The 13,841-nt window shown below is 49.9% G+C and overlaps 1 protein-coding gene across 1 annotated transcript; it reads left to right on the plus strand.

Moving 5' to 3' along the window:
- The first annotated feature begins 8,123 nt into the window (after window positions 1–8,123).
- On the plus strand, window positions 8,124–10,826 carry LOC140418803 (uncharacterized). The gene is made up of 3 exons (XM_072502413.1): window positions 8,124–8,144; window positions 8,744–8,833; window positions 9,876–10,826. The coding sequence occupies exons 1-3, from the start codon at window positions 8,139–8,141 to the stop codon at window positions 10,671–10,673; spliced, it is 894 nt and encodes a 297-aa protein (XP_072358514.1). The 5' UTR covers window positions 8,124–8,138; the 3' UTR covers window positions 10,674–10,826.
- Window positions 10,827–13,841: the final 3,015 nt, after the last annotated feature.

Below are 13,841 nucleotides of genomic sequence, written 5' to 3' on the forward strand. Positions count from 1 at the left end.
GAAAGGAGAGGTCACCCTGTTGGGAGTTTTCTATAGGCCACCTAATAGTTCTAGGGATGTAGAGGAAAGGATGGCGAGGATGATCCTGGATAAGAGCGAAAGTAACAGGGTAGTTATTATGGGAGACTTTAACTTTCCAAATATTGACTGGAAAAGATATAGTTCGAGTACATTAGGTGGGTCGTTTTTTGTACAGTGTGTGCAGGAGGGTTTCCTGACACAATATGTTGACAGGCCAACAAGAGGCGAGGCCACGTTGGATTTGGTTTTGGGTAATGAACCAGGCCAGGTGTTGGATTTGGAGGTAGGAGAGCACTTTGGGGACAGTGACCACAATTCGGTGACGTTTACGTTAGTGATGGAAAGGGATAAGTATACACCGCAGGGCAAGAGTTATAGCTGGGGGAAGGGCAATTATGATGCCATTAGACGTGACTTGGTGGGGGATAGGTTGGAGAAGTAGGCTGCAAGTGTTGGGCACACTGGATAAGTGGAGCTTGTTCAAGGATCAGCTACTGCGTGTTCTTGATAAGTATGTACCGGTCAGGCAGGGAGGAAGGCGTAGAGCGAGGGAACCGTGGTTTACCAAAGAAGTGGAATCTCTTGTTAAGAGGAAGAAGGAGGCCTATGTGAAGATGAGGTGTGAAGTTTCAGTTGGGGCGATGGATAGTTACAAGGTAGCGAGGAAGGATCTAAAGAGAGAGCTAAGACGAGCAAGGAGGGGACATGAGAAGTATTTGGCAGGTAGGATCAAGGAAAACCCAAAAGCTTTCTATAGGTATGTCAGGAATAAGCGAATGACTAGGGTAAGAGTAGGACCAGTCAAGGACAGGGATGGGAAGTTGTGTGTGGAGTCTGAAGAGATAGGCGAGATACTAAATGAATATTTTTCGTCAGTATTCACCCAGGAAAAAGATAATGTTGTGGAGGAGAATGCTGAGACCCAGGCTATTAGAATAGATGGCATTGAGGTACGTAGGGAAGAGGTGTTGGCAATTCTGGACAGGCTGAAAATAGATAAGTCCCCGGGGCCTGATGGGATTTATCCTAGGATTCACTGGGAGGCCGGGGAAGAGATTGCTGGACCTTTGGCTTTGATTTTTATGTCATCATTGGCTACAGGAATAGTGCCAGAGGACTGTAGGATAGCAAATGTGGTCCCTTTGTTCAAAAAGGGGAGCAGAGACAACCCCTGCAACTATAGACCGGTGAGCCTCACGTCTGTAGTGGGTAAAGTCTTGGAGGGGATTATAAGAGACAAGATTTATAATCATCTAGATAGGAATAATATGATCAGGGATAGTCAGCATGGCTTTGTGAAGGGTAGGTCATGCCTCACAAACCTGATCGAGTTCTTTGAGAAGGTGACTGAACAGGTAGACGAGGGTAGAGCAGTTGATGTGGTGTATATGGATTTCAGTAAAGCATTTGATAAGGTTCCCCACGGTAGGCTATTGCAGAAAATACGGAGGCTGGGGATTGAGGGTGATTTAGAGATGTGGATCAGAAATTGGCTAGCTGAAAGAAGACAGGGGGTGGTGGTTGATGGGAAATGTTCAGAATGGAGTTCAGTTACAAGTGGTGTACCACAAGAATCTGTTCTGGGGCCGTTGCTGTTTGTCATTTTTATCAATGACCTAGAGGAAGGCGCAGAAGGGTGGGTGAGTAAATTTGCAGACGACACTAAAGTCGGTGGTGTTTTCGACAGTGTGCAAGGATGTAGCAGGTTACAGAGGGACATAGATAAGCTGCAGAGCTGGGCTGAGAGGTGGGAAATGGAGTTTAATGTAGAGAAGTGTGAGGTGATTCACTTTGGAAGGAATAACAGGAGTCCGGAATATTTGGCTAATGGTAAAGTTCTTGGAAGTGTGGATGGAGCAGAGGGATCTAGGTGTCCATGTACATAGATCCCTGAAAGTTGCCACCCAGGTTGATAGGGTTGTGAAGAAGGCCTATGGAGTGTTGGCCTTTATTGGTAGAGGGATTGAGTTCTGGAGTCAGGAGGTCATGTTGCAGCTGTACAAAACTGTGGTACGGCCGCATTTGGAGTATTGCGTACAGTTCTGGTCACCACAATATAGGAAGGACGTGGAGGCTTTGGAGCGGGTGCAGAGGAGATTTACCAGGATGTTGCCTGGTATGGAGGGAAAATCTTATGAGGAAAGACTGATGGACTTGAGGTTGTTTTCGTTGGAGAGAAGAAGGTTAAGAGGAGACATAATAGAGGCATACAAAATGATCAGGGGGTTAGATAGGGTGGACAGTGAGAGCCTTCTCCCGCGGATGGAAATGGCTGGCACGAGGGGACATAAACTGAGGGGTAATAGATATAGGACAGAGGTCAGAGGTAGGTTCTTTACGCAAAGAGTGGTGAGGCCGTGGAATGCCCTACCTGCAACAGTAGTGAACTCGCCAACATTGAGGGCATTTAAAAGTTTATTGGATAAGCATATGGATGATAATGGCATAGTGTAGGTTAGATGGCTTTTGTTTCGGTGTAACATCGTGGGCCGAAGGGCCTGTACTGCACTGTATCGTTCCATGTTCTATGTATCTTTCCACAAACACTGCCAGATCTACTGTGTAGTTTTGCCATGTTCTGCTTCTACTTCAGATATCCAGCATCTGCAAGATTTTGCATTTCAGCAACCGAAGGCTGTGGGAAATTGAAACTTGTAACATAAATTTTTTTTTGCAGTCAAAGCAAAAATATACGATCTAAATATTTGATGAAGAAAAACAAAACACCTGTTCTTTTTACCTGCTAGCGAAGGAAATCTGCCACCTTTACCTGGTCTGGCTTAATAATAATAATCTTTATACATGTGACTCCAGACCCACAGCAATGTGGTTGACTCTTAACTGCCCCCCAAGGGCAATTAGGAATTGGCAATAAATGCTGGCACAGCCGGCGACACCCATATCCCATGAACAAATAAGACCCGAGACATGTTCACATCTAATTGTGGGATTTTATTTTGCTGTTAATTACACACAAGACAGACCCATACTGGAGGGTTTGTGCACCTTTTTCTTGCAGTATTAATTGATTTATAATTGTGTACAGTATCTGTTATAACCTGCCTACTGACGATTGGCTGGGGACTAATGATTATCCCACAATCCTATGGGAGTATGAACTTCCCCAATGAGGGGGGCGGAGAAACTCCTACTATAAATAAGCTGGCCAGTCCAGGAACCAGGAGGAAGGAGAAGGTAGCAAGGGAAGTTACTGCTACTACTATGTATATATTGTTATAGTAAATAAACTTTATTATTTTGTATCCTTAAAACTCGTGCTGGATTCTTCGTGGCCCTTACAAAACTGGCGACGAAGGTAAAAGTGAATAGCTGTCTACACTGCTGAAGCCACCTCCCTGGATTTTTGTTGGATACAGGTTGGAAGTTGTTTTCTATTATACCATGCCTCTGTACGAACGTTTGGATGTTTTTGATACTGCGCTGGAAAGCTGGAACCAGTACACGCAACGGATGCGTTACTATTTCCGGGCAAACAATATCACTGAAAACGAGCACCAGGTGGTCATATTGCTCACCGCCTGCGGGCCGCATACGTTTGGGGTGATTAGGAGCCTTACGTACCCAGCTGCGCCGGACACCAAAACGTTTGACGAACTTGTGAATATAGTGGGGCAACACTTTAACCCAACCCCGTCCTCGATAGTCCAGCGTTACCGGTTTAATACCACTGAGAGGACCCCTGGAGAATCCCTTGCCGATTTTTTATCCAGGCTACGCGGGATTGCGGAATACTGTGACTATGGTGAGACCTTGTCAGAAATGTTACGCGACCGTTTGGTTTGCGGTATTAACAATGCGGCCACCCAGAGAAAGTTGTTAGCGGAGCCAACATTGACTTTTCAACAGGCAATACAAATAGTCTTGTCCCGAGAGACGCAGAGCGAGGAGTACAGGAGCTACAGGGAATGGAAGTGCATGCCTTGGGGTGAAACCCTTTCCGCCCAAAAACGTCCCCCCGCACTCCTGCGGTACCTTGGGCGAGGCAACGACCAGACCGACGCCAGTGGCCATCGGACATTCCTCCCCGAAGGGAGCCTTCTCCAGAGCCAATGGATGAGGAGCCATGTCCGTGTCAGACTTGTAGGCGCCGACCCCGTCGCGGACGGCGGTCCTGGGGACGCCAGAGGCGCCGTCGTTCCGACCGAAACTGGGACCAGCCCAGGGGCCGTAACTGGGACCAGCCCAGAGGCCGTACCTTCCATGTGGATGAACCTGCGGCGACCACTCCTGAGGACGTGGAGACGGAGGACGACTGCCTGCAGCTGCATTGTGTGGCAGCTCCCCGTGTGGCCCCCATTAAGGTGACAGTACGGGTCAATGGCCACCCGCTGGAGATGGAGTTGGATACTGGCGCAGCGGTCTCCGTGATCGCCCAGAGGACATTCGACCGCATCAAGCAGGGTATACAGACCCTTACACTAACTGACTCACAGGCCAGGTTGGCCACCTACACGGGGGAACCACTGGACATTGCAGGAACTACAATGACCCCTGTTGTCTATGGACGCCAAGAGGGGCGTTTCCCACTTATCGTAGTGCGTGGCCATGGGCCCAGCCTGTTGGGTCGGGACTGGTTGCGCCATTTGCGGTTGCAATGGCAGCACATCCTCCAAACAGTTTCTGGAGGGTTGACTGAGGTGCTAGGACGATACCCAGAGGTATTCCAGCCTGGTCTGGGGAAAATAAAAGGGGCCGTAGCCCATATCCAAGTTGAACCAGGAGCCACACCGCGCTATTTCCGGGCGCGCCCAGTGCCTTACGCTTTGCTCGAGAAGGTAGAAGGGGAGCTCACTCGTTTGGAGAGTTTGGGTATTATCAGGCCTGTCCGTTTTGCTGACTGGGCAGCACCAATTGTGCCAGTAATGAAGCCAGATGCCACAGTTCGCTTGTGTGGCAACTATAAACTTACAGTGAATACAGTTTCCCGACTCGACCGATACCCAATGCCTCGCATAGAGGATCTCTACGCGAAACTTGCAGGCGGACTCTCATTCACAAAATTAGATATGAGTCACGCCTACCTGCAGTTGGAGCTGGACCCTGCCTCCCGACCATATGTAACAATTAACACACACCGGGGCCTGTATGAATATACACGGTTGCCCTTTGGAGTATCCTCTGCCTGCGCAATTTTTCAACGTGTTATGGAGGGCATTTTGAGAGGTTTACCACGTGTGGCTGTCTACCTAGATGACGTGTTGATTACAGGGACGTCGGAGCAAGAGCATTTGGAAAATCTGGAGGCTGTCCTTAAACGCCTTTCGGAGGCTGGTGCCCGTTTACGTCACACAAAGTGCGTATTTCAGGCAAAAGAAGTAGTCTACCTAGGTTATCGGGTGGACCGCGAGGGACTGCACCCCGTCGCAGAGAAGGTGCGTGCAATTCAACATGCCCCCACCCCGACTGACACTTCGCATCTTCGTTCTTTTCTCGGTCTCGTAAACTATTACGGGAAGTTCCTCCCCAATCTGGCAACTACGCTGGCCCCCTTACACCTGCTGCTAAAGAAAAATCACACCTGGGTTTGGGGTCAGCCGCAAGAAACCGCTTTCCGGCGGGTAAAGCAACAATTGTCGTCGTCTGGGTTACTAACCCACTATGATCCGGGAAAGCCTTTGCTCGTCACATGTGATGCATCCCCGTATGGTATTGGGGCTGTCCTGTCCCACAAGATGGAGAACGGGGCCGAGCGACCAATAGCTTTCGCCTCCCGCACATTGACTGCAGCGGAGAAGAAGTACGCGCAGATCGAGAAGGAGGGCCTGGCAGTGGTTTTCGCGGTGAAACGCTTCCACCAGTATGTGTACGGCCGCCATTTCACTATCGTGACTGATCATAAGCCCCTGCTGGGACTCTTCAGAGAGGATAAGCCGACACCGCCCATTGCTTCTGCACGGATCCAGCGCTGGGCTTTGTTGCTTGCTGCATATGAGTATTCTCTGGAGCACAAACCAGGTACGCAGATAGCAAATGCCGACGCACTGAGCCGATTGCCTTTATCGACCGGCCCCATGTCGACCCCCACGACCGGTGAGGTGGTCGCAACCCTAAATTTTATGGACACCTTGCCTGTCACGGCATCACAGATCCGTGAGTGGACCCAGACGGAGCCAGTCCTGTCAAAGGTTCGGCACATAGTCCTGTATGGTGGGCAGCATAGACAGCTCCCAGGCGAGTTACGGGCATTTTCCTCCAAGCTGTCAGAGTTCAGCGTGGAAGACGGCATCCTCTTGTGGGGGACGAGTGTGGTTGTCCCGGAAAAAGGCCAGGAGCTGATATTATCAGACTTGCACAATGGGCATCCGGGCGTGACCAAGATGAAAATGTTGGCCCGGAGTTATGTCTGGTGGCCAGGCCTCAACACCGACATTGAGATGGTGGCCCAAAACTGCTCCATTTGCCAGGAGCATCAGAAGCTTCCGCCGGCCGCGCCCCTACATCACTGGGAATGGCCAGGGCGGCCTTGGGCACGCTTACATGCAGATTTCGCAGGCCCTTTTCAGGGATCCATGTTCCTCCTACTAATTGCCGCCCAGTCCAAATGGCTGGAGGTGCATAAGATGCAGGGGACAACGTCCTGCGCAACAATTGAAAAAATGCGTTTATCATTTAGCACGCATGGCCTCCCCGAGGTGCTGGTCACGGATAATGGCACTCCATTCACGAGTGAGGAGTTTGCTAGGTTTACAAAGATGAACGGCATCCGCCATATCCGCACTGCCCCTTACCACCCGGCTTCAAATGGGTTGGCAGAGCGTGCAGTGCAAACATTCAAAAGAGGCCTAAAGAAGCAGTCTTCCGGATCAATGGACACGAGACTGGCTCGGTTTTTGTTTACGTACAGGACCACCCCCCATACAGTGACTGGGGTAGCTCCCGCAGAACTCCTAATGGGCCGGAGACTTTGCACCCGCCTTAGTATGGTCTTCCCGGACATTGGCGCAAAAGTACGCCGCACACAAGAACGGCAGGGACCGGGATTGTCTCAGCATCGTCCGATTCGGCAGTTTGCGCCCGGTGACCCAGTATTCGTGCGGAATTTTGCTGGTGGTGCCCAATGGGTTCCTGGGGTAATCTTTCGCCAAACGGGCCCTATATCGTACCAAGTGCAAGCCCAGGGTCGTCTCCAGCGAAAACATGTAGACCACGTCCGGTCCAGAAGATCATCCCCGCAAAAGATTCCCCGCCCCCGGAGCTCAGTTCAACAGCGGCAAAGACCAGAAACAAGGGAAGGTAGTCCTCCAAATCTTCCACTGGTGCCTCACTCAAAGCCTGCGCAGGTCATGACGGGACCGAATGGGGACAGAGACGCTGACATGACGGAGGCAGCAGACTCTGACTCCGAGATGGAGACACAGGATGAATCAGAGGGGGAATCCTCGGGTCCACAGGCCGTGGATGTACAACCGCGCCGTTCATCACGGAAGCGCCGGTCTCCATCTCGTTATACGCCGCCTGATCCAGCGCCGCGTGCAAATGGCGTCCGGCCTGCGGCCAAACGAGTTCGACGCCTTCCTTCGCCAGGGCCTACGGTGGATTCCTTGGACTTTGGGGGGGAGGGATGTTATAACCTGCCTACTGACGATTGGCTGGGGACTAATGATTATCCCACAATCCTATGGGAGTATGAACTTCCCCAATGAGGGGGGCGGAGAAACTCCTACTATAAATAAGCTGGCCAGTCCAGGAACCAGGAGGAAGGAGAAGGTAGCAAGGGAAGTTACTGCTACTACTATGTATATATTGTTATAGTAAATAAACTTTATTATTTTGTATCCTTAAAAGTCGTGCTGGATTCTTCGGGGCCTTTACAAAAGTATCTCTCGGATTCCAAGCGTAATCGGATCACATAACCTTATATTCCATAGCGACACATCGCCCTCCAATGCCGGAAGAATTACCCAGCTTTCAGAGCGAATCAGAATATGTCCTATCCACCCTTGACAAGAGGTCTGCGCAGACGCAATTGCAGAAGGAAATGGTACATGCGCAGTGTGGGCTCCGGCAGCCGCATGCGCAGTGTGGGTGCTGCCGACGCCGGGATGAGATCATTTGGATTCCGCGATTCGAGAGAAACAGCCGCTTGTGGCCGGGTAATGGAGGTGGCCGAGTGGGTGCTGAGGCTTCATAAACACCCAGTGCAGGACTCAAAACCATAATAAGAACTGATCGGTCCCGCGTTCGCACCAAACGGAGCCGCGGCAGCTGCTGCCGAAAGGCCCGAAACCATGTCCACCAAATTTAATGTGCAGCAGGGCGCATGCGCGGTTCTCCCTGTCCTGTCAGCAGGAGGAGAGAATGTTGTGCATTTCTCTCCTGGACTGACAGGGATCGATTCTGCAAACTCCTTTTACAGGGGGTTGGGATGGCTGGATTTACACACAGCAAACTCAAACCAAGAGAAATGTTTGCCTCTTCTCAATGTTTATATTTGGACTGACAGTGATTGATTGTGGAAACTCCTTTTACAGGGGGTTCACAGAGTAGAATAGAATCATAGACCACCTGCAGTGCAAAGAGACCATTCGGCACACCGAATATACACCAACCCTTTGAAAGAGCACCCTACCTAGGCCCATTCCCCCACCTGATCCCCATATCTATCCCCATAATGGGAGGATTTACGCACAGCAAACTTGAACCATAACATCTCTTCTCAATTTTTATTCCTGGACTGACAGTGATGACTTTTGCTTTACAGGACGTTGGAAGAGCAGAATTTGAAGGTGGAAAAGTCAAACCAAATATCAGACCAAAATGTGACAGTCACTCCATTCATCAGAACATAAATGTAAGTGTGTCTTTCTTGGATAGTCAAGTCTTAGAGGTAATAAAGGAATGTGTGTGAGCATCAGAAACATGAGACAAGACTAAGTTGGGTGATGTGAACAAGATAGAAACTCATTCTAGGCTGTGGCAGTGATATATGGTCGGAAACCGAGCTGTGGTTTCTGAAGAGTCATCTTCCTCCACAGATGCTGCCAGACCTGGTGAGTTTATCCAGCATTTTTTGTTTGTATTTCAGATTTCCACAGTATTTACTTTTATTTCAGTGAAATATTTTTTCCATGGTATGTGAATAGTCTGGTTGAGCCTCGCACTGTTGTCAGGGATGGGGATGGAGTCAATGCTCCGGGTGTGGAACTTGTAGCAGGGACTGAAGACCATGATTTCAAACTTCTCAATATTTCATTGAAGGAAATTTCTGTTCATCCAGTACAGGATGTCAGTCAGATCAGGACAGTGTACGACTTGGATTGGAACTTGGAGGTGATGTGGTTCACATACACCTGCTTTCCTGGTTCTTCTCCATTGAAGGTGCAATGAAAATCGCTTATTGTCTCAAGTAGGATTCAAATGAAGTTCCTGTGAAAAGCCCCAAGTCGCCACATTCTGGCACCTGTTGGGAGGCTGGTACAGGAATTGCACAGTGCTGCTGGCCTTGTTCTGCATTACAAGCCAGCTGTTTAGCCCACTGTGCTAAACCAGCCCCAACTGGGGTTGAGGGTCTGGGAGATTCTGTCAAAGCTCTGGCTGAGTTTTAGATACACACAGTCCATTACCTTCACCCATTCTGCTCCCAGCTCTCTCCTCCGAAAGAGGCTAGTGTTTTATCAATGCTCAGGCCAGTTGACAGGTTCCCTCTCCTGAAGGACATTAATGAACCAGTTGGGTTTTTATGACAATCCAGTAGTTTTTATGGTCACTTTACCCCAGTGCCGGCCCCACAAATGACCAGATTCATTCAGCTCAATTTCACAATTGCGGATTTCACAAGTGTTTTTGTGGGTTCTCTCTCACTCCCTATTTTCTGTTTTGAAACAATTTCACAGGATATGAGAACAGGAGGATTTCCAGTGGGGAAACTGAAACCATTCATCACATCAGGATCTGACAGATGCCCAATTGATCATAACGTGAATTTGAAGATGGAAGGAAAAAACACTGTTCACATTGTGGAGAAATCGTGGGAATGTGGAGACTGTGGGAAGGGATTCATTTACCCATCTGCACTGGAAACCCATCGACGCTCTCACACTGGAGAGAGGCCGTTCATCTGCTCCGAGTGTGAAAAAGGATTCACTGATTCATCTACCCTGCTGACACACCAGCAAATTCACACTGACAAGACATCATTTAAATGTCCAGACTGCGGGAAGTGCTTCAAAAGTTCCAGGAATCTGATGCTGCATCAACGTGTTCACACTGACGAGAGACCATTCAGATGCCCTTACTGTGGGACTGGGTTCAGGCGATCATCACAACTGACTGTACACCGGCGAATTCACACTGGGGAGAGGCCGTTCACCTGCTCCGAATGTGGGAAGGGATTCACTCAGTCGTCTGATCTGCTGAGACACCAGCGGGTTCACACTGGGGAGAAACCATTTAAATGCCCAGTCTGCAGGAAGTGTTATAAAAGTTCTGAGGATCTAATGTACCATCAGCGCGTTCACACTGATGAGAGACCATTCAGCTGCTCTCACTGTACCACTAGATTCAGGCAATCGTTTGAGCTCACAGCACACCAGCGAATTCACACTGGGGAGAGGCCTTTCACCTGCTCCGATTGTGGAAAGAGATTCACTCAGTCATCCAACCTACTGAGACACCACCGAGTTCACAAGTAACTACAGTGATTGAATTTTGTTGTTACATCCAGGATTCAACAATGTTCATTGGGGTCTGTTTCTGCTGATGTTGTTAAACTCCAGCCCAGTTAACAGCCAAGTTACTATTCTAGATAAATGTTAAATAAATCAACTTTATGTTTTTTAAAAAAATATATATTTTATTGAAATTTTTTTCCAAACAACAATTTTTTCCCTCTTACAAAGCAAATGTAACAGTAAAGAAATTTTTAACAATACACAAATAACTAAACCTCATAATCTTTTGACATAAACTAAACTAAACCCCCCCCCCCCTCCCCGCTCCCCCCTGGGTTGCTGCTGCTGGTCATCTGTCTTCCCTCTAACGTTCCCCTAGGTAGTCGAGAAATGGCTGCCACCGCCTGGTGAACCCTTGAGCCGATCCTCTCATGGCAAACTTTATCTGCTCCAGTTTAATGAACCCCGCCATATCGTTTACCCAGGCCTCCAGTCCGGGGGGTTTTGCCTCCTTCCACATGAGTAGGATCCTACGCCGGGCTACTAGGGACGCAAAGGCCACAACATCGGCCTCTTTCGCCTCCTGCACTCCCGGCTCATCCGCAACTCCAAATAGAGCTAGCCCCCAGCCTGGTTTGACCCGGGCCTTCACCACCTTCAAAATCACTCCCGTCACTCCCTTCCAATACCCCTCCAGTGCCGGGCACGCCCAAAACATATGTGCGTGGTTGGCCGGGCTCCCGCCGCACCTCCCACATTTGTCCTCCACTCCAAAGAACCTGCTCAATCTTGCTCCCGTTATGTGTGCTCTATGTAGCACCTTAAATTGAATCAGGCTAAGCCTGGCGCATGAGGAAGAGGAATTTACCCTGCTTAGGGCATCAGCCCACATACCCTCCTCTATCTCCTCCCCTAGTTCTTCTTCCCACTTTCCTTTTAGTTCGCCCACCAACTCCTCCCCCTCTTCCCTCATCTCTCGGTATATCTCTGACACCTTGCCCTCTCCGACCCACACCCCTGAAAGCACTCTGTCCTGAGTCTCCTGTGTCGGGAGCAGTGGAAATTCCCTCACCTGCATATAATCTCAGGAAGTTTCCCCGGGGCAACTTATACTTTTCCTCCAATGCTCCCAAGCTCGCAAAAGTCCCATCTATAAATAAATCTCCCACCCTCCTAATTCCCAACTGGTGCCAGCTCTGAAATCCTCCATCCATTCTTCCTGGGGCGAACCTATGGTTGTTCCTAATTGGGGACCCTACCAGGGCACCCCGCGCCCCTCTCTGTCGCCTCCACTGTCCCCAGATATTCAATGTTGCCGCCACCACCGGGTTCGCGGTAAACCTTTTTGGTGAGAACGGTAGCGGCGCCGTCACCAGCGCCTCTAAACTCGTCCCTTTACAGGACTTTCTCTCCAGTCTTTTCCACGCCGCTCCCTCACCCTCCATCATTCATTTACGTATCATTGCCACATTGGCGGCCCAATAGTAATCGCCCAAGTTCGGTAGTGCCAATCCTCCTCTGTCCCTGCTACGTTGAAGGAACCCCCTCCTTACTCTCGGAACTTTCCCTGCCCACACGAAGCTCGTGATGCTCCTGTCTATTTTATTGAAAAAGGTCTTAGTGATTAGTATAGGGAGACATTGAAATACAAATAAGAACCTCGGGAGGACCATCATCTTAATTGCCTGCACCCTGCCCGCCAGCGACAGAGGCTGAATGTCCCACCTCTTGAAGTCCTCCTCCATTTGTTCTACCAGCCGTGTCAGATTAAGTCTGTGCAAGGTTCCCAAGCTCCTAGCGATCTGAATCCCCAGGTATCGGAAGTTTCTTTCCACTTTCCTTAGAGGCAGGCCTTCTATCCCTCTACTCTGGTCCCCTGGATGTATCACAAATAATTCACTCTTCCCCATGTTTAGCCTATACCCCGAGAAATCCCCGAACTCCCTCAACATTCGCATAACCTTTATCATCCCCCCCGCTGGGTCCGACACGTATAACAATAGGTCATCTGCGTATAGCGAGACTCGGTGTTCCTCTCCCCCCCCTAATCACCCCTCTCCATTTCCTGGAGTCTCTCAACGCCATGGCCAGAGGTTCAATTGCCAACGCGAACAACAATGGAGACAGCGGGCATCCCTGTCTTGTTCCCCTATATAGTCGGAAATACTCCGATCTTTGTCGACCCGTAACTACACTTGCCGTTGGAGCCCCATAAAGAAGTTTGACCCAGCTAATAAACCCGTTCCCGAACCCAAACCTCCTTAACACTTCCCATAAATACTCCCACTCCACCCTATCAAATGCCTTCTCTGCATCCATTGCCGCCACTATCTCTGCCTCCCCCTCCACTGGGGGCATCATTATCACCCCTAATAGTCGTCGCACGTTAACATTCAGTTGTCTCCCTTTTACGAACCCTGTCTGGTCTTCGTGCACCACCCCCGGGACACAGTCCTCTTTCCTCGATGCCAGTACCTTTGCCAGCAATTTGGCGTCCACGTTCAATAATGAAATGGGTCTATAGGACCCGCACTGCAACGGATCTTTATCCCTCTTCAAAATTAGCGATATCGTCGCCTCCGACATTGTCGGGGGTAAAGTCCCCCCTTCCCTGGCCTCATTGAACATCCTCACCATCAACGGGGCCAACAAGTCCACATATTTTCTGTAAAATTCCACCGGGAACCCGTCCGGTCCCGGAGCCTTCCCTGCTTGCATGCTTCCCAGCCCCTTAATAACCTCGTCCACCCCAATCGGTGCCCCCAGGCCTACCACCTCCTGCTCCTCCACCCTCGGGAACCTCAATTGATCCAGGAACTGCCGCATCCCCTCCTCTCCCTCTGGGGGTTGAGACCTATACAGTCCCTCATAAAAGGTCTTGAACACCTCATTTATCTTTCCTGCTCTTCGCACCGTGTCTCCCTTTTCGTCTCTAATTCCTCCTATCTCCCTCGCTGCTGTCCTCTTTCGCAATTGATGAGCCAGCAGGCGACTAGCCTTTTCCCCATATTCATACCTCCTCCCCTGTGCCTTCCTCCACAGCACCTCCGCCTTTCTGGTGGTCAGAAGGTCAAACTCCGTCTGGAGTCGTCTCCTCTCCTTGTACAGTCCCTCCTCCGGGGTCTCTGCAAATTCCCTATCAACCCTTAAAATCTCCCCCAGTAATCTTTCCCTTTCCTTGGCCTCTGT

The sequence above is a fragment of the Scyliorhinus torazame genome, chromosome 5 (assembly GCF_047496885.1).
Source record: "Scyliorhinus torazame isolate Kashiwa2021f chromosome 5, sScyTor2.1, whole genome shotgun sequence".
In the NCBI taxonomy this organism is placed as follows: domain Eukaryota; kingdom Metazoa; phylum Chordata; class Chondrichthyes; order Carcharhiniformes; family Scyliorhinidae; genus Scyliorhinus; species Scyliorhinus torazame.

Bases quoted from the DNA above. Each gene is read 5' to 3' on its own strand.
- LOC140418803 (XM_072502413.1), top strand. The intron at 8,834-9,875 runs GTAAGTGTGTCT...ACAATTTCACAG, and splicing joins CCATTCATCAGAACATAAAT to GATATGAGAACAGGAGGATT.